The sequence below is a fragment of the Rhamphochromis longiceps genome, linkage group LG10 (assembly GCF_057381845.1).
Source record: "Rhamphochromis longiceps isolate RC_006_pf linkage group LG10, R_longiceps_female_GT1.1, whole genome shotgun sequence".
In the NCBI taxonomy this organism is placed as follows: domain Eukaryota; kingdom Metazoa; phylum Chordata; class Actinopteri; order Cichliformes; family Cichlidae; genus Rhamphochromis; species Rhamphochromis longiceps.
The window spans coordinates 22,029,958-22,050,808 of NC_140566.1; the positions used below are offsets into that span (position 1 = coordinate 22,029,958).

Below are 20,851 nucleotides of genomic sequence, written 5' to 3' on the forward strand. Positions count from 1 at the left end.
GACAGTTTTCACCATTCTAAAGAACACCAACATTAATATTTGACTTTTTGTGTGAGAGAGACTGAACTCCTTCAGCCAAACTCTTCTTTAATAAGTCATCTTCAAGAAATAGTTTCCAGGCTTCTTGAAAGACCTCTACTGTGTTTTTAGGCGGCTTTAGAAACTCACTGTTTTACCTCCCTTTGTTCATATATGATTTAAACCAAAAATGGAATTTTCAGTCCAGTTCTTGTATAATCTAGCATACCTCATTATTTTCTCCCACTTACTTTTCCTTTCTGATGATGCTTCAGTGAACAGTAGATAATCAGCTGAAGAGCCAGATGCATCTCTCAGGTCCCGTGTCAGGTCTTTACTAGATATCTTGCTGTTTTGCAATGATGTGACGTTCAGATATTGTTCATCTGCTGTAGGTAGATTTTATTTAGTTATTTTTAGCCCTTCTACTTATTTTGTCCCCCACTTTTCCAATTTCCTTTAGATTTTTTAGGGACACACTGCACACCATAGTGGGACTTCCCAAGTTTAAGGATGAAAAAAAAAATACAATTTTATACCTGTCAAACCTTGATATCAGTGCCATTTTGTATTATAGATTTGACTAAAGAAATAGGAACAAATTATCTGTTTTTGCAAAACTGATTCTTTGCTAACTTATATATAGAAGCAAAACTGTTTCATTCCTTTAGTTAGGTTATTTTTTATGCTTGAGTGGTTCAGACTTCGGGTCCTAACAAACAACCAAACTGTCACGACCTGCGGGGTCGGCAAGGCACTGATCAGCAATCTCTCTCCCCCTCCCCTGTTTTGCCGGGGCGGAACTCATGGCGGGTTCACGCCCTCGGCCCATGCCCTCCCGGATCATGCACACCTGGGCCTCATCAGACCAGCTGGTATATCAGAAGGAGGAGATCAGCTGTTCAACGCTGGATTGTTGTGAAGACTCCTGTCAGTACACGTCGAGCCCTAGTTTCCCACACTTCCACCTCAGAAAGTAACACTTGTCTCTCTGTTCTAGATTCCCCGGACCCGTCCCCGTGTTTCCCCGTGTGGAGCGTGTAAGAGGTGGCTGGTCACTAGCGGAGAGAGGTTGGCGTGAGCGTGTGTGTGATCCCCTTGTTTTCCCTGGAGCCCTGGAACCCGTCCTCGCACATCTTGTATATAGCACTGTCCTCGCACTGCCTGTAAATACACTTGGTGAAGATTTTTGTGAATAAACTGTCTCTGTTACAACGCACTCCGGAGTCCTGCAACCCGTGACACAAACAAATAAAAATTCCTCTGAAAATGGTGAAGTCCAAGGAGCCAAAAGCAGTCAATGAATGACTTTCAAAGAAAATGGAAAAAAAGAGAAAGACCTTCAGAAATCCTGGAGAACTATTGCTCAAGACCACTTCAAAAAAACCAAAAAAAAACCAAAAAAAAAATTCCAAGAAAGTCTGGCTCCTGAAAATCAGGCATTGCTTAAACCTTTTCCAGAGCACTGTAGACTCAAACATGTGCATGATCCTTGAGTAAGGACCTTCTTAACGTTAAAAAATAATTCTGCCTTTAATAATTATGGTTTATGATCTCTTAAAGTAAGAAAGTGCATATTTCTGGCCCCAACAGTATGCATCCCGGCCTCCAACCAGATATATTTGCTAATAAAAACCTGTTGTCTGGTTAATACTGTAGGAATTACATGATCATGTGAGTATTATGCCTTCCGTACCAAACTACTACCCCGGTATTGCCATGTTACTACCAAGCTGTAATGCTATGATGACTATTGTCACTGTGGATCTGTAACAGAACACCACCAGCACTAGGACCCAGCGGGACTCTTGATGATGAACAAGCAGCCCCTACTCAAAAAGTGTAGCGGCCACTCTGACTCACTTGGCCGCACAGAGGCCGACAGACCTCCGCTGTGTATGCGGGTACAACTCTTCTCACATGAGCAGAACTTGTAACCGAAGCAACTGAGGGATTATTACTGGAAACAAATCGGGCGGCACAGACTTCAGAACATCTGAAGACATGGACTCCAAACGACAGAGTGGTAAGTAAATATCCATGTATCGCACGGTAACTGTAAATACTTTATGATAAAGCCTCCATAGGTTGGGTGGGCACCAGTGTAAATGCAAGAGCTCCTCCACAGCGAGGCCACATTCATAAACCCAAACAGAAACAACTGGTTACATTAAAAAACATTATCCACCGTATCAGATACGATATACAGTTCTTTTCCAAACAAAAGCGATGTTATGGGTGGTTTTAATACATCTGGGTTCTCGTTAAACACACGTGAATGGAGAAGCAGCATCTGTCTCAAGTTTCTCTGAGTGAGCGAGCAGAGCGACTCGCGCCTCGCTGCCGGTTGACTCCTGGGGAGTGGGGAGTGATGTCATACAGCCACGCGCCGGGTGGTGCGCTGTGTGAGTGGATGGAGGAGGTATCCTCAGGTAGAGTGATGCAATCTGATACCAACAGAAAAGTGCCCTGTTGGAAGCAGCGCTGCTGGTGGGAAGCAGCAGCAGCTGAATGGCTGCTCTGTTTCAAAACCCTTCAGGCCACTGTGTTGCAAACAGGAAGCTTCTTTACGGGAGACCAGGTGATGAAGAAGGGGCTTAATTTGAAAGATAATAAGAAAGGGGGTTCGTTTGTCACAGAGGTAACTGGTTAAATAGGCAGTTTGCATTAAACGGAAATGTAAATGGATGTCAATGGCATAGCTCAATGCAGCTGCAGAATTAAATTCTAAGCATCTTATCTTGGAATTTGGGACTCTTATCTTATCTTATCTCATCTCATCTTAACATCCTATAACACATAACTTCCCCAGTTCACTGTATTTTTATTAAGTGTGCAGTTCATCTCTTTTTATTATAAGATTTGTGTGAATTTATTGATAATTCGTCTTTTGAAGCAGCTAAATGTAAATAAGCCAATCTTTTTTGTCTTATGGACAGGTGACAAATAAAAGGAAAGAAATAACATTGTTGGGCCACTACATGCCACAGTATGGCACTAAACTTAAATATCTCTGGATCTCTAATGGAGGTCTCTTTTCCAACTGATTCTCACTCATTTGGTGTTTTAGTGATGGTGGTGCTCACACTGTCTAACAAGCTGATCTAAAATCACAGATAGATGTTCTTCCATCTTGAGACCAGGTGATTGTGAAGGCTACAGCATACTATACACATCACTTTTTAAATTATTAATTAAGAGATTCATTGGCCACCTGTGTCTTACGGATACGAATGTTGCTAACTAGTAAAGGCCATTCAAATCAGAAGTGATTCTTTATAGGATAAAAGCTATGTTATTCTTCCCTGTAAAAGCAGGGAACCTTTCTGTCTGTAAATTTGTCTGTTTGTCAGGAGGATGAAACAAAAACTATCAACCTGACTTTCATGAAAAGTTGCGCATGGACAAATTGAAGAACTGATTCAGTTTTGTTGTGCACCTGGATCACTTTCTTTTTCTTTCCTTAAAAACTGGAAAATGCTGCATTGGCTTTGGCAGACGTTGGGCTCGCTGCCCTTTTAGTTATTTTATTTACACTTCTGCTTTTCCAATGTGAAAATGTGTTGGAGGGGAAAAACATGGAGCACTCAGACACAAGCGGCAAATCCACAGCCAAATGGTTGGAGCAGCTGTACACTGCAGGAGAAAATATTCTCACAGTAAATGTGTGAATACTTGATACTGGAGATTTGGCAAAATATTGCAAGAGCTTCAGTGGCTGGGAAAAATTGGTAGATTCTGAGCTGTGGATAAAGGAGAGATTAAAGAGCTGCAAAGTTTTCTCACAAGCCTATTTTAATTTAAAAAGGTAAACATACCCCTCACTGAATTTTACACTGTTTCTGCGTGCATTCTGCCTATAAGTGGTTTATTGCATTTGCACATATGATTTTCCTCAGTTTAATATGTGTCACAAGCCTTGACCTCTGCCACGTTTGCCTTAAAATCCCTTTTCCTCTACGATTCATTCCAGTGCACAACACACCCTCTCGCTCCATTTTCAGAAAGTGCACAACTCCCTCTTGATTGGATTTCAAGTTGTGTTTCACACAGAAATATAACCTTCACGAATGGAAGTGAGACTGCAGCTCGAAGCCAGAATTAGCTGCGCTTCAAATCAGCTGTGATTACATTTTCTGTAACAGAAACGCAACAGAGCAGCAGGTCTGTACATGTGTCCCATGTGTGTCTGGTGTAGGTGGAAGCTAAGCTGATGTGGTGATGATAGCAGCTTCCCCCTGCCACCAAAGTGGAAAAACAGAGAATCCTGATATTTTGTCCTCATCATCACCCTGTCACTCCCCGTAAAAGCAATAAAAAATAAAACCTTTGAGTGGGTGCGTGTGTCTGTGTGTGTACGTACGCCTCAGTGTTTGCATTTGTGAAAGACAGTGATGACAGGTAGTAACAGTAAAGTGTGGACTGGTCCAGTCATTTTAAATCGTGTGCACTTGATAGGATTATTGCAGACTTAGTTCAAGAAAAGAAACAAAACTAGCTAATTTCCAGATTTCATGCCTTCACAACTCATACTAACTGTGTTCTGGCTGCTGCGTTATCTTTACAAACCATTTTCATTCCACTCTGGGCAAATAAAGAATTTCAGTATTTATAAAAGTCGTTTGTGCCCCTCTGTTTCCTGTGTTTCCACACCATTTGCTATCTGCAGAAAATGATAAGATACTAAAAGAATGCGAAAAGAATTCGTCTACTGTTTCCCCCCAGCTGTTTCTTTTTAAGTATCTTGCTATCTTTGTTGTGGACTTTTTAAAGTGTCTGACTGAACGCTAACCCCAGGCAAGCACTGACACCATCTTTTGTTGTCACGAAAATATGAATTACTGGATGCTGTGTCTCTGAAGTAGACTTTTGTCTTAGTGGGAGATGCTGGGCCTGCCAAGCCTTGAACTTTGGCCTCTGTCTGAAGAGGATGGGTGTCTGGGGAAGGGACAGAGGGAGACAGGCGAGGGAGAGGAGTTGAAGGAAAAGGATCTCAGAGGAAGGGAAAGAAAGGAGTGGCAGAGAGAATGTGCAATCTGGAGGGACCTCAGTGCTGAGGAGTGTGGGGGAGGCAGGAAGAGGACAGTTTCATACGGTTTTTGCGTAGAGTATATGTCTTAAATTACCCTTGTTACACATATTAATGTCAATCAGGTAACAGAATCTATGGAAGCAAAAAGCAGTACAGTTCAGTGCATTCATATAGAGTACTTCTGAGTCATGAAGTGTTGGTAAAATTATAACATGGAGGGATATTTTGAATGGGAGAGGCAAGTGAGGATGGGTAGCCTTGGATTTATGTTAATTGGTGTGTTCGAATTATAATGGATGGGAACGAAAGCCTCAGTTTAGGAGAGCCAAAGTGTCTTTCCTGTTTTGACCTGCTGCTTATAGGTATTATGCGGCGAGAAAAGCGGCAGCAGCAGCAGCAGTAAGTAGCAGTTGTTTTGTTCTGAGCTGCAACCAAACACACTAAATCAGTCCAAATGAGAGTCGCATGGCCCGAGTCTCATGACTGATCTTCATCAGGAAGTCTGTCTGTGGAAACACACAGAAAAAGGAACGTGAAGACGCACAAACAAACACATTCCTCTTTGTACTCTTGTGACTGTATGTTTACTCAGACGAGGAAGCGAGAGACGAATTAACAGTGAGCGTTTGTGCTTCCTCTTAGTTAAGTGAATGATCGTGTCTATCAGTGGGGGAAAAAAGGATTTGAAGAGGAAATTTGTGCCGTGTGTGTGTGTGTGTGTATGTGCTTGCATGTGTGTGGTTCTGGGTGGAGTGGGGGTGCGTGGGGCAGTGGGGGATTACAAAGATCCCTCTGTGGGTGAGACAGACCACAATCCTGCAGAACAGCTGATTCTCAGCTTCTGAACCCTCAGGTCCCTTGAGAGAGAGAGAGGGAAATAGAAGGAGAGCGAAATAAAGATATAGACTCAGAGATGAGGGGGAGAGAGAGAGCAGACTGATGTCCTTGACTGTGCGTGTCTTTGAGACCGGCAGAAAATAGATCAGAGCACTGGTCTGATTACTCGAGATCTTTGTTGATTGTTTTTTAATTGACGTTTCCTCAAGTAGAGCAAAATGCATCTGCAAATTGAGCACCCATCAGATAGGAATCTTTCTATTCAGTTGGTTTGGGAGAAATGTAGAGTATGGGCAAGAGATGGAGGGAGAGCATGCAGCGAGAGAAGATGTTGGGGCAGAAACAGAAACAGCAGGACACAAAATGGGAAAGTGGGAAGAAGTGAAGGAGAGTCAAGATCAGGAAGGAGGGGAGAGAAGCTCCTGTCGACAGCAAAGACAGGAAACCACAGCTGCACTCGCACGTACACTCACTCATACACACACGCACGCACACACACAGCTGCTGGAGATACAACCCTGCATGCCCGTGGATTGAGACCGTGCAGCTGCGTTGCACCACGCCCCTCTTACACTGTGTGTTAGTTCCTGTTTTGTTTTCTCCGGGAGTCTCTGACTCCGACAATACGATTGTTTGCTCTGGTCTTGCCGAGCATTGTGGCCATCTTATTTTGGCCCTTGTGGAGACAATAGAGTATTGTCCGAGTGAGAGGGGGAGGCGGAAGAGGCTTGTGGGAGAGTCAGGGCTTTTTCGCTCACTCTCTCTGTCTTCACGTTGTGTGTGAGGAAAACAGACTGTTTTGATCTTATTTTTATTTAACCCTTGTTCCATTTCTTTTCTGGGAATAGGCAATTCATTTATTTATGTTTTTTTTAGGTGTACTTATGCCATAATAAATTGTAAACATACTAAAGCTTATTGATCTGACTAATCATTGTGAAGCATGTTCTTCTTAACAAAGCCATAAAATTAAGTGGATCAGATTGTAAAAAGGGACACGAGGCGAAAGAGTCTGCTCTTTCAAATCATTGCTGAAAAATCCTGTTGCTTTTCCAGCTTTCCAGCTATGAACTTTCTGCTTTGTATTATGAATGAAACTGAACTGTAAATTTGACATTTTTAATGCCAAAAAATACAAAATTTAAATGTTTCCACAAACTATAATCTTTCCAGTGTGGATAAAGCCACATAAAAAGCACAGGCTATTAAAACCTCCCACTGGAAACCAAAGGGACATGAAACTATTTTAGACTTGGTTGCACTTGACCTGTTCAAGTGTATGAATAATACTTCATCAAATAACAGTGGATAATATCAGAGAAGCAGTTCTAATGTCTTCAGTGTTTAATTAAAAGTCAATATCAGAAGAAAAGCTGCTTGCTCCGGGTTCAGACTAATCCTAAGATACGCCTTTCAATCTTCTTATATTTAGAAGTAAACAAGTAAATGAACTAACTTGGGGCTTCAAGCAGTTTGGTAACCATCTCCTGTCCTCTGTGGTGAAGCTATACATTTTCCTCTTCACTTTGGCTCCATTTCCTTTAGGGAAGGAAGCTTCCTCCTCCTCACCTTCTTTTTTCTCCGGCTCCCCCTCCTGCTCCTCCTCCTCCTCTTTGTTGGCTGTGAGCAGGCAGGATGTGTGAGAGTGTGTCAGGGCATTTGAAACAATGTCAAGGTCAACAAAACACACACACGGACACACACGCTTGACCCACACAGGATGTAGGAGTGAAAAGAGTAAGTTTTTCAAAGAAAGCACAAAATATCAACGTGGAAAGTCGGATTTAACGCTTAGTAGTGACACACAGAAAACTCGCTGTGTTCCCAAAAAGGCTTGCTCCGAGCGGGACAAAATCACCAGGGTGACATTAGAGGATGTTAAAAATCTTTTCCCTGTCAGCTGTTGCAGCAGCTGACAGCTGAGTTCCAAACTGACTTCATGCCACTTGTGAACTGACAGTTTGGCCTTGTGATGATCTGATGGCCATGCTGAGCACTCAGGATTTTACTTTATTGCTTTTACCTTAAACATTCTTCCCTTAGACAATATTATAGCCTTAAAAACTGCATAAAGCATTATTACCATGCAGATTGTACGCAGTTATATTTATCTATAAAATGTGACTACAGCAGCTAAAGACATAAAGGCCTAAATGTCCTCCAGTTTTCTGCTTCTGAATTCAGACAAATCTGGTTATTGTACTGCTATCCTTAAAATCGTAGAAACATGCTGTCTAACCAGATACTTTCTATCTATTGCATTACTGTGGCCTTCAGTAACACTGTGAGGCATCCTTGAGTCATTTTTGTCCAGGACATATCCTTTAGCGCACACATTAGACAAATATGTAAGAATGCTTTCTTTCATGTGCTAAATTCAATGGGAAACACCCTTTCTTAGAGTGATGCTAAAAAAAAACAGTTCATACTTTTTTACTTTGTGGCTGGACTCTTGTAATTCATTATTATCAGGCTGTTTTAAAAACTCCCTAAAAAGCTTTCAGTGTTTCAAAACACTGCAGTGAGAGTACTAACAATGAGATCATATTTCTCCCAGATTAGCTTCTCTTCATTGGCTCCCTGTTGAATTTAAACTTCGCCTCACACACAAGGTCTTGAATAATCAGGGCCGTCATATCTTAAAGACCTCACAGTACCATATGATCATAAACAGAACACTTCGCTCTGAGACTGCAGGCTTATTTGTGGTTATTAAAAGTTTCTAAAAGTAGAATGGGAGGCAGAGCTTTCAGCTGTTAGGCTGCTCTTCTGTGGACCCAGCTCCCAGTTTGTATTTAGTAGACAGACACCCTCTCTACTTTTAGGATTAGACTTAAAACTTTCCGTTTTGATAAGGCATACAGTTAGAACGATCCCTCCCTGACTTCCCATGATGCACTGAGCAGTTCTTCTCCACTTATCTCTTCTCATTCCCCATTCATTATATGGCTTTGTAAGGCATTGCACTTTGTGTTATCCCTCCCATAGTGTGTGTTTTGTCCTTGTTTCTCTGTTCCCTCCTTTTTTCTTTTTCCCCTCACCCCGTTTGTGGCTGCCTGTCCCTGAGCCTGGTTCAGCTGCAGGTTTCTTCCTGTCAAAAGAAAGTTTTCCCTTCCCGCTGTCTCCAAGTGCTTGCTCATAGGGGATCATCATATTGTTGGGGTTTTCTCTCTAATATTATGGGATCTTTACATTACAATATTTTGATGAATTGATATAAATAAAATTTAGTTGAAGTGAATAACCTGGTGGTTCTTGAAATCAGAAGAGTATTACATGATGTCTGTTTTTGTGGTTTCTAGTTGTGATGGAACGACTTGTAAATGAGTTAGGCTCTCTGCTGAAGATGTTGGACCACGAGACGGTCAGTCCTGCTACCGCTGAAAAAATGGCATCCATACGCAACATCCTGGACTCACTGCAGCTGTCAGGTACAGAATCTCCAATGTTAGGATGGCAATGTAAATAACTCAGGTTAATATTTCTTAACATGTACAGTTTCTTGTACAGCACAGGTTAATACATTTCACACAGCACATAAATAACTTACAGTTCTTTACTTAGTCAACTGCACTGAATGACCTTTCCCAATTGTTTAAATTTAGGACTTCGAAGAAGGTCCACTCAGTCCTGGCTGGTCCAGCCAGCCGTAGTCTAAGCAGTTTAAGGTCTGGCTGCAGATAGACTACATCAATAAAGTGAAAAACTCATTTGTCCAAACTTCCAATTGTTTTTAAGTCACTCACTATGATTTTGATGTTGCTGTTTGATTGATGGTTTTGTGATTTCCACTGACTGTGTAATATATTCTCCCTTGAAGATAATAAAGATCTGATCTTTCAGATAGAGCCCAGTAATAATAAAATTGCCCTTTTGTGTTACTTTTATTATTTATTTTATTTCCTGCTCTTCTGTCAGGTGCTACTGGCTTCTTATAGCATGCATAGTTCTACTGTAAGATTGGACATCTAGAGACTGAAGTTTCTGTCTTTTGGACATCTGCATTTTGGTTAGGTTTTGGTAAAACGATTTTAGGATGAAATATGACTTGCAGAAACATCAGGGCAGTATTTAAAATGGTGTTTCATTAGAAAAAAGTCATGCATTATAAACAGTTTGATTGCCAGACTTGTCTCACTAGTGCCAAGAAACACCTTCTGCACACCAGCAGGTCAGATAGAACAGCAGCATTTGATGTCCTGGCATTACAAAAATAGTAAAAGCAGCACTTTATTTCAATACAATGTAGAAATAAGAATATTCAATGTAGAAGTGTTTTTTTATTTATTCAGGATGAATTCAGCTGAGTGTGATGGCAGCAGTTTAGCCAAAAAGAAAAAAAGAAAAAAAAAGTCAGAAGTGTCACATCAACAGTACTACAGCATGTCTTTCTTTTTTGTCTGTTTGCAATGGTGTGACCCTACTGTGTTTAGCCAACCACACTGAAACTGCTCAACTTGAGAGAGTGCAGCAGTTGTTGTGCTACAAAATGCAGCCTCTGTGACATGAAATCTTGCTGAGGTCTTTACAGACAAATCCCTTTTTATCTGGAAGAATACAGGATGTCGGGGAGGATAAAAGGATCCGTGTAAGAGGATAATGAAATGCAAAGAGGATAATGAGAACAGCAAAACATCCCGATGGTCTCAGAAAACAAATATTAGACTGGACCCAGTCTGTCGTGTCCATACTCATCTTTTTTAAATAGTTGCTGTGTATTTCGCATCATTGTATCTGTTTTTTTCTGTCAAACCTTTCTGTGACCTTTCACACACATTTTCTTTGTTCTTGCTGTACAAAGATTTTCAATCTCAGTTCTGTACTCCCTGTACATAGGTCACCATAGATCTAATTTTTATTGCAGATGAAATACTATTTATACTTCATTATTCAGTCTCTATAGCCCTTCTTAATCCTGACCTAAAAGCTATAGGCTATGTAACCCTAACTCTGATCCTGGTTTTAATCCATAATTTGTCTTTTCCACAGTGAACGGCTCTGATGTCTACATGAACAGCTGTCTCTATGGCAATGGCACGAGCTTTGTAGAGTCTCTGTTTGAGGATTTTGGTTAGTAGTCCTTCAAAATACCTTCGGTTCGGTTCAGTTACAAAAAAATCCTTTGTGTATGTATTTACAATCATTATACCTCTGTTTATATAAAATTATAAAGTTAATCATGATTAATCCTATCAGGCTGTGATTTGCACATGCTCAGTGCATCTCCAGTGGAGCAGAAAGAGCACAAGGATGAAGAGGAGAAGACTCATCCCAATAAATCTGTAAGTCATTCACAGAAACTACTTACCTACACCAGCCTTCCTTTTACCCCCAGTTCTGGTTCAGCAGCTACCTTTGGTTTTCAGACCCCAACTGACACTCCTCCTCCTCCTTTGCCAACTACACCCCTTCCTGATGACTACTATGAAGAAGCTGTTCCTCTAGATCCGGGATCTACTCCTCAGTACTTTACCACCAGTATGAACACATGCATATACAAACGCACATGTGTGTGCGCATTCATGTATAATGGTAATCAGATCAGTACCTTTGGTTCTGCTTTCTCACATACTCTATCTATTCACCTGTAGCATCCAGGAACTCTGTGGAGGACGCCTATTATGAAGATGCTGACAATAACTACCCCACCACCAGAATGAATGGGCCTCCCAAAAGCTCCTGTGAGTCTTAATCTGACCCTTATTCTTGCTAGTTTATGTCTAGTAGTAGAGCTAGGATTTTGTGAATCACAATTTGTTTTGTGGATCTTCTGTAAAACAATAATTGCTTTGGTACTCAGACAATGACTCAGATGCTCTGAGTAGTTCCTACGAGTCTTACGAAGAAGAGGAAGAGGAAGCAAAGGGCCGAGACCAACCTCAGAGATGGACAGCCGAGGAAAGAACAGATGGACCGGTTCGAGACTGCCGCATCTGTGCCTTCCTACTGCGAAAGAAACGCTTTGGCCAGTGGGCTAAGCAGCTTGTTGTTGTCCGAGACAATAAACTGCAGGTAAATAGATGCTGCTGTTTATTAATGTTTATTTTATCATTCAAATCAAAGAATTGTCTTTTTCTGGTGTTATTCAAGGTAAATCCTTATTTATTTATGGTGAATCAGACAGTTGAACACACTTATTTGTAAGCCACAGTTTACACAGTTATTTTCCAGCTTATAACAGTAAGAGGCTAGGCTTACATAGATTATCTTTTACTCAAATAATGCATGTTCTTGACTTCTTCCTTCACAGTGTTTTAAAAGCATCAAAGAGAGCTCTCCCAACACAGAGCTCCCACTGAATCTTTGCAACGTCATCTATGTCCCTAAGGAAGGCCGGAAAAAGCGTCACGAGTTGCGCTTCTCATTACCTGGGGGCGAAGCGCTAGTCTTGGCAGTCCAGAGTAAAGAACAGGCCCAGCGATGGCTCAAGGTACCTTTTTTCACCTCATTAGAGGCACGGTGCTGAGACAGATGAGCAGACACAAGGCTGTGCCTGTAAATGAATGTTTTCTTTTTCTCTGTTCAGGTGGTCCACGATGTTGGCAGCCAGTGTAGCAACACTGAGGGGCTGGATGGATCAACTTCTCCAATTATACAGAGGAAGCTGGAGCTCGACAAGGTGAGTGTGCTTATCTGCGTATGTCCTTGAATGTCAGACTGTTTGTCCGCAGTGTTCTCTTTGTGGTCTTGCCACAAAGACCAAAATTTCCCATAAAACAGACTTAATGAGGAGCCCCAATGCCGGTCTAACGCTGTGCTCTTACTGTGTCTTACTATGACAAATGTAATTTGTGGCATACTGAATATATACCCCAGTTTTAACATTTCAGTGTCGCTGACATCACCCTCTTTCAGCCCACGCATGACACAACTATTCCTTTGGCTTCTAGTTTACAAGCAGTGAGTGAGGTGATTATTGCGGTTGCTGAGTTGCCTTGGTTTCAAAGAGCTTCAAGTCCTGAACAAACTGAATGCATGCTGACATGGCAGTTACACCCCACGTTGGCAGAAAGAAATAGTCATACTCCCAGAGGATACATTAATTTTTATTTATTTTTATTTTTAACATGAAAACGGAAAGACAAATGTGCCAATTTTTGCTATTCCTTGTCTCCTCTCTTCAAATGTTATAAAAGAGAGAAGTAAAAGTGTTTTGTTCCTTTTGTTGCCAGGTGCTACAGTCTGAGAGACAGGCTTCAGACTCAGACAGCGGGCCAACAGCAGACAGTCAGGCCACTGCACACGGGTCAGGACGAGACACTACTGACTCACTCAGTACGTGAACCTTCACCAGCAGTTTTTGAGATGTTTTTGTTGCAACCGACTCTTTTTTATTGTGGTTGCTTCATTGAAATAAGCTTCTTGTGTGTACACTCTCAGTAATTATAGCACAAGACATGTTATTGCAGGTTAAATCGGTGGTTATAGTGAGATTTAACGTTAGATTAGTGTCTGTGGGTAATTTCTCAGTGTTACCACAGATATATTGGGACAGTTCAACATGATTTACACTTTACATGCTCTTTAAAATCACAGCAAAGCATCTTTCTGGTCTCGTTGGCATATTTCACAGTGAAAACAAACATTTAGATAGATGGTTGTTAAAGGGTATTTAGGCACAGTTCCGCAGATGCAGCACACTGTTGATCTGTGGGGAGAGGCATAACACCTTCCTCTCACGTGTTGTAAGATTAGGAGGTAAAGGATTCATTTCAGTATATTTGTAACACACATCATATACTGCATTGCTCTTCTAGCTTAATTTATGTTGCCATTTTTATGAAAAGAGAGGAACACTGTATGAGTAATACTATTCTGACTCATTCATTGATACTTTGTAGCAAATTTTAAAAAAGGTAAACTAATAACTGGCAGGGAGACGATTTTTTCCCTCCATTATTCTACATCTTTAACATAGAGAAACCAACATAGTTACAGTTTAAGAGAAATGTAAATGACTGTGATGCAACTTCTCTGTAGTAAATGATAACTGTATGTCTGTTACAAAGTTTAGTGGTTGTTGATGGGTTTTGTGTGAATAGTGTTTTACGTAGTCTAGCATCTTTTTAAACCATAAATATTTAAATAAGGGTTCTTCAAATGGTTCCTCAGTTTCTAAGAGTCCCCACTTTCAGGGTCTGGAACTCAGGTCCCCACAAGGCTACAAAAGCAAACACACACACAATATTTTTGTTTTTCTATCTACAAAATCAGGAAGGATAAACCAGGGAGATCCTTGGTGCTGGGTTAGAAAATAGGTCAAACACAGTGAAATTGGGAAACAGTTGTTTCAAATCTGTTTACGGACGAAGGAACTCTGATCCTAAAGAGACATGAGAGAGAGGGAGAGACAGGAAGTGAGGCTCGAGCAGATATGACATCCTTCCTGTCCTCTTCCTGCAATTGTCTCCCACTGACATCATCAGGAAGTAGTGTGAACAGTGCACTGCAGCACCTGGTACATTCAGAGTGAACTTGCAAACCGGCTGTCGGGGTCTGGTTGAATAAATACAAGCCATCTCTGAAATAACAAGATATTATTTCTTCAAAAGCTTCATGAGTCCTGTTTGGGTGCAGGGTCTTTTTCAAAAATGTATTTTTTCCAGAATTCAGACCTTTTACTTTATTCCAGTTTTCATCATGTTTTTGTTACATTGTAACTGATAAAATGTAAAACTTAAAAAAATAATAACAGCATGATATTTAAATGATGAGGCAACATTGTCTGTTTTACTGGCTGGATGTTATAAAGTTCAACTTCAGGATGTGTTTGACTTCAGACAGGGGGAAGCGTGGAGCATTTTCAGAGCTGACCGGGTCGATGAGCCGAGCAGCTGGGAGGAAAATCAATCGGATCATCACCTTTTCCAAGCGGAAACCTCCTTTACCAGGAGAGTCTCCTTTGTCTTCTGGCCAGCATGACAACCCCCGCTCTGGTGAGAAGACCTGATGAATACTTTGTTGAATGGCTGGTTAGTTAGAGAATCATCTAAGTGGCTGATTGATGTTTAGATTGTTTTGCATTTGTAATTTGACATCAGTGTCAAAGAGTGTTAAAGGACAAATTAATGCTGATGATGCACAATTCAGAACAATAAAAATGCCTTTTAGGAAAAAAACTTATAACTGTAGAGATGTAAAAGTTATTGTACATATTCTTCCTATAATACACCAAATATTTGTCCACGAATTCCTCCTCCATGATCAGGAGCTAAACAATTATAATGTGCTGTAATGGGCACAAGTAGATATTAAGTCCCTGAAGTTTTTATTCCATATCTGTTGTTATGACATCATCAGTTTGCCTAGCCAACACCTAAGAACAAGCTAAAATGACTCATTTTTAGCATTCATGCCAATATAACAACTTATAAAAACATCATATCATTTTAATTTCATGATAATAACATCTAATTTAGATCCAGAAACCGAACGTCACATCAAACAGTGTTGGGTACATTATATGACAATGAATAAAATGTAAATACGTTCTTTTTAACACACTCATCAGGATATCTGAGCGTGTGTCTGAGCGGCTCTTGGAGGGAGCGGTGGTGCGTGCTCCGGGGTGGAAGTTTGTACCTGCAGAAGGACCCTGGGGACCAGCGACCCCCAATCATTGTGGTGCCACTCAAGGGGGCAGAGGTGATGCCAGGCGGGCTTGGACCTAAACATCCGTTCTCTTTCCGCATCCTACAGGGAGGCAACGAGCTGGCAGCTCTGGAGGTGAAGCAGGAGATCTTGAATCATTTTATCCAGCACAGGAGATTTAATGTATATACAGACTGATTTTATTTGTGCCACTTGGTTACATCACTGTTGATATAGCTGAGAGGTATCATCAGTGTGCGCACAGGCATGCCACACCTTACATTTTTCTGCTCATGGACTAACAAATGTGCGTGTGTCTGTTCGTGTTTGTGTGTCATTCAGGCCAGCTGCTCTGAGGATCTTGGCCGCTGGCTTGGAGTTTTATTTGCAGAAACCGGCAGCAGCACTCTCCCTGAAGAGTTGCACTATGATTACATCGATGTGGACACACTTACTGACATACGGCATGCTGCCAGACACTCCTTCTTGTGAGTCAACAGTATGCGTTTTTGTGCATATGTTTACCCAACAGTCTTTTATTACAGCTTTTATTTTGAAATACTCATTTTTATATTCATATATCTTCCTCTTCTTTTTCTCCCAGGTGGGCTACAACAGCTAACTCCTCCAGTAGTGCTTCAATAGACTCCAGAACTTACGATGAGGTCTATGAAAGTGTTGCGGTGAGAAAACTTTATTTTTCTTTAATTCTAAGCAAGTGATGAGATACAAAAACCTTTATATTGAACACAGCAGACACAGAGATGTTTAAATCTGCTTCTACTCTCTTTCTCTCCTCACTGATCCTCTCCTCTCTCTTACATTCATTCATTGAAATTTATTGCAAATTTACAGAATACAAACACCATTTTTTTGTAACTTAGGATTTTAATACCATTCTGTGTTGAGCTTCACTGGAGCCCTAGTGAAACTACTAATAAGATTTTGGATAATAGATTAACAAAATATGTTTTCTTTTTTCTTTTTTAATCCGATCTTTAAAAAGCTTACATTTATCAGTCATATAAACATATAGTATTTATAGTATTTTCCTTTTCCTTAAAGTTCCTCTATTACATTTTGTTAATTAGAATTCATTAAATTATTCTGTTGCAGGAAGTGGATGTGGAGAGCAGAGGAGGCCAGGTGAGACGTCACGCTTCGTTCTCCAGCAGGGACTCTGAGAAAACTGAACAACAAGCTGCCATTAAGAGACATGCCTCCAGTGAGTCTCGGTTAATTTCATAATTCATTAGACTGTCTCCATGAAAGTGATTTGGGTTCAAATGTGGCCAAATCTGTCTTCATTTCCTTCTTTTTCACATCATAGATGTGAATCAGTATGGGCGGTATGGGAAGACACGGGCAGAGGAGGATGCCAGGCGGTACCTGAGAGAGAAAGAGGAGTTGGAGAAGCAGAAGGAGGACCTCAGAAATGCACTGATTTCCCTGCGCAAGGAGAAAAGGCAGTTGAAGGAGGAGGGGAAGAGCGGCACAGGTCAGAGACGAATCACACACACAGCGCTTGTTCAGTCGTAGGCTTCATAGCGGTCCTAATTATGAGTGTGTGTGTGTGTGTGTGTGTGTGTGTGTTCAGGTAATAGTGTGGAAAAGCAGTTAGCTGAGCTGGAAACACTGTGCAAACAGAAGGAGGAGGAACGGGTGGAGCTGGAACTGAGACTGACAGAGGTCAAAGAAAACCTGAAGAAGTCACTGGCTAGAGGGGCACTGGGTCCACCTACTGATACCAAGATCAACGTCAAGGTAGGCAGCAAACACACACATCTGTTTACAGCTGGAACTGAAGCTCTCCTTAGAAAACTCTTAATGAATGTACTTTAAAATATATACAAACGCTCTTATAAGAGTTCTTTACATACATACATTTAAATGCAGTCGTGAGGTTTTTTGTTTAGGATGGAGGTAAAAAGATGATACTAAAAATACATCAATATCAACGACTGCTAAAAGTTCATATGAGCTTCAGTGAAGATTTACGGTTGATTTTTGTCCAGAACATGAGCTGAGGGATTTCTCATATGAACAGCTGGGACTGTATTAAGACAAATCCTTTAAATCAGTGTGCAGTGTCTGTTACCAGACAAGTCATTTATTTGACCATATGGCCCTTATTTATTTGACTTTTATTTTATCAGGCTTTATATGTTTGTTTGCTAACATATGTTTCTCATTTTAGACATTTATAATGAGTTTCTGTGTTTGCTTGTTTTGGTGTTTCTCTCTTCATTCTTTCTGTGTTCTTGTATGCTTGTTTTAGTAATCCATCTGCTTTTGACTGGAAGAACTTTTGGTCTTCTTGTGTTGTTTTTAAAGTAACATCACTGGGCTCAAATAAGTGAAATCAAACTTTTACTGTTTTTTGGGGGGGTTGCCTGTGTGTTCGTGCGTAGGCGCAGGGCAGTAAGGTTGAAAAGGTTTACATGGAGACTGTGCCTGTCAACGCGGCATCTGAGCTTCGAAAGCGGCCTCCGTCTCTTTACGCCTCCTCCAAGGGGAATGTGATGCAGAAGGCAAAGGTAGAGTGCGCGTGTGTTTGTGTGTGCGAGGACCAAAAACTGCTTGACTCACATGCTCCCGTTTTACTGTTTCCAGGAGTGGGAGTCAAAGAAGGGGACATAGAGTGATCATAAACAGATCGACAGATGGAGACGAGGACGTTTGAAAGGAAAACGCAAGAAGAGCAAGAAAACTGGCACTGAAGAGAGAAAGGATGGACTCGGAGGCATTGCGCTCTCATTTCATCTAAAGGAAAAGTACAGGCAGCGTGATGCTGCACCAGCTACTGTAAATACGACATGCTCAGCTGATACATCAGTACCGTGTTAATGTGGATCACTATGAACGTGATGTGTACGTGTTGGTGTGAGTTTGCATGCGTGTTTACATTTGCACAGGGCTGCAGAAAGTTTAAAAAAAAAAAAGGAAAGCGTAGCAAAGGGAGAGTGTAGTTCTTCAACACTGTGAGTTCAGCGTTACAGGCAAGACGTTTTAGCTACACCCACTGGTTTGTATTATTTTTATACTTGATACTTGGAAATGAAAAATGAAAAACCTGGTTAAAGAAATTTTTTTAGTTATAATCTTAAATTATCATTATTAGTAAGAGAAGTACAGAATCTCATATCTTAATTGTGTATTTATACGTTTAATAAAAAATATCGAGTAGACACTGTTCCTAAAAGCAATGAATAAATGTTTGTTGTTGCAATGTGAAACAATTGGTTTTAACCTTTATATGACTCTTATTTTTCACATTTGACTTTTGCACTTTATCTTGTTGTATTTTGTGATTGCATAAATGTGTCCTCGGCCCCTCTCAGCTGAATCATTTGAAGATAAATGCCTGTGTCTGCTTTACCTGCCCTTCACTGAGAAACGAACACACGCAAATGTTGGAGTAAATAATTTTATAAAGAATATTTGTGTTTGGGACTGTTTATTTTATGTCCCCCGTGTCTATTTTCCCTCATTTCTTTAGACTTTTAAGATTCTTTACCAGAGTTTCTTTTATTGCTGCCTCTCATCCACCCCCAAGATGAGTTACCAATAATAGCAACAGAGCTCTGAAATAGAAGCACCACCTAGTGGTCAAATAAAATGCCACTTTTGTTTTAATGTTCTTGTTTTGCTTCCAAAGGCAAGTTGAAGTTAATTATGCTAAGTTCAACATTAAAATAAGTCAATACTTAAGGTTTTTTCCTCTCTTATAAGAGCTCAAGGAGCTCCTTAATGTGAAGATAACTACAGTCAAAGCTACTATGTGAGAGGGCAGTGGTTCAATGCCAAGCTCCTCCAGCTTGAATGTTGTTGAGGTCTCCATGGACAGTTTACGGAGCCCAATACTGTAGCTGACCTCACTGATTGTGAGACAGTGAGAAAGTGTTTAAAGGCTTATGGGTTGGAGTTGAACGTTAGGTGAGTGTGAATAAAACAGCGTTATAATTCTTTCTCTTCGTCTGCTAGATAAGGCAATAAATGTCATTTCTGTTCATGGTACAACTCATAAAAAACGTTTTCATGCATGAAAAACACAAATTCACTTTATCCAGAATCCTGTTTGGATCCTACAGTGATTAACTTAAGTGTTTTATGCATATGTTCAGTGCAGCACCATGCGGTTTTCGATCATCATTCACGTGCTCTGTTAAACTCCAAATGTCTGAATAACAAGCATGGCTTCTTTGAGCCTTCAGATAAAGTGGTTTGCGTGTTTTTAATATCTGTATCAAACATACAGTCACGGTAAAAAGAGAGTGCACCCTCTGCCGATTCTTTGTTTTACATCATTTGATCAGGGCATAACTAAATATATTGATCTGGTCTTCACCAGTTCTTAAGATTAAGTTAATACAACCTCAGATGAAGAAAAGCAATGCATAATACATTATTTATTTAAGCACGCCCATGATTCTTAAGCTAGTAGAACCACTTTTTGTCAGCTATAATTTGAAGTACCTTGAAATAATCATTTGTATGACTTCATCAGTCTCTCACATCTTTGTGGGAGAATTTTTGCCCGCTTTTCTTTACAGCGTTGTTTCAGTTGTTTGAGGGTAGCAGTCGGGTTGAGGTCACTGTGCTTGGCAGTCAGTACGAGGAGTTTGTGCTGATATTCCGTGGTTGTTTTTTGTCCATATGCCCAAAGAACATCGTTCCAGACGTCTTGTGGTTTGTTCAGAAACAGCTTTGCAAACCTAAGACGTGCTACTATGTTGATTTTAAAGAGAAGAGGCTTTCTCCTAAAAAACCCTTCCAGAAAAAGAATAAACTTATTCAGCCTTTTTCTAATTGTATTTATTTGCTGGGTAGTCCACTTCTGGGAACATCGGCCACTGTCTCAATTGTTTACACTTTGGAAGGGCAAATTGGAAAATCTGCCAAACTGATTGGCGGCAACAATTGCTTTTCTACAATCAGTGCTGATGTCGTTCCTCATTGGCGTCGTGTGAATGCTCCAGACCAGCAAACTGCCAAAACTTGCTTTTATAGATGTTCTCACACTTGGTTGGTTATCAGTATCAATCAAGTGTTTTTGATTAGCAGCATCTACTTCTTACCATCTTAATCCCTGTGGAACCAGTAAAGGTGGTAGCTTTCACACATTGCTTTTGTTTTGGCTTAATCTTCGTTAAATAAATAATGACACACTCTTTTGTATATTTATAAGATCTGCCAAGGACCAGATGATTTTTATTATTTGATATGCAAAACATTAGAATTGAAAAGAGGCTGCACTTTTTTTTACCATGACTGTATTATCCATTGTAAATTACTACAAAGTTGAGACAATGTAAAATAAATATTTTACTTTATTAAGAGTCATTTCCCTTCATTCATATGTCAAAATTAAAT

General features: G+C 40.5%; 1 protein-coding gene across 2 annotated transcripts; it reads left to right on the forward strand.

Annotated features, from left to right (window-relative positions):
- The first annotated feature begins 1,869 nt into the window (after positions 1 to 1,869).
- Positions 1,870 to 20,695, forward strand: LOC146660898 (actin filament-associated protein 1-like 1). 2 transcript variants are annotated; one of them, XM_085420953.1, is made up of 19 exons: positions 1,870 to 2,044; positions 9,190 to 9,318; positions 10,877 to 10,957; positions 11,084 to 11,169; positions 11,254 to 11,365; positions 11,479 to 11,568; positions 11,688 to 11,899; positions 12,138 to 12,317; positions 12,414 to 12,506; positions 13,060 to 13,162; positions 14,668 to 14,823; positions 15,399 to 15,613; positions 15,821 to 15,966; positions 16,083 to 16,161; positions 16,595 to 16,703; positions 16,809 to 16,976; positions 17,076 to 17,242; positions 17,890 to 18,015; positions 18,092 to 20,689. In XM_085420953.1, the coding sequence occupies exons 1-19, from the start codon at positions 2,023 to 2,025 to the stop codon at positions 18,116 to 18,118; spliced, it is 2,301 nt and encodes a 766-aa protein (XP_085277079.1). In that variant the 5' UTR covers positions 1,870 to 2,022; the 3' UTR covers positions 18,119 to 20,689. The 2 variants fall into 2 exon arrangements, with proteins under 2 accessions (XP_085277079.1, XP_085277080.1); XM_085420954.1 differs by lacking the exon at positions 17,890 to 18,015 and having other exon boundaries at positions 18,092 to 20,695.
- The last annotated feature ends 156 nt before the right edge of the window (positions 20,696 to 20,851 follow it).

Bases quoted from the DNA above. Each gene is read 5' to 3' on its own strand.
- LOC146660898 (XM_085420953.1), top strand. From the start codon at position 2,023: ATGGACTCCAAACGACAGAGTG. The intron at 11,569-11,687 runs GTGAGTCTTAAT...TTTGGTACTCAG, and splicing joins TGGGCCTCCCAAAAGCTCCT to ACAATGACTCAGATGCTCTG. The intron at 12,507-13,059 runs GTGAGTGTGCTT...TTTTGTTGCCAG, and splicing joins GGAAGCTGGAGCTCGACAAG to GTGCTACAGTCTGAGAGACA.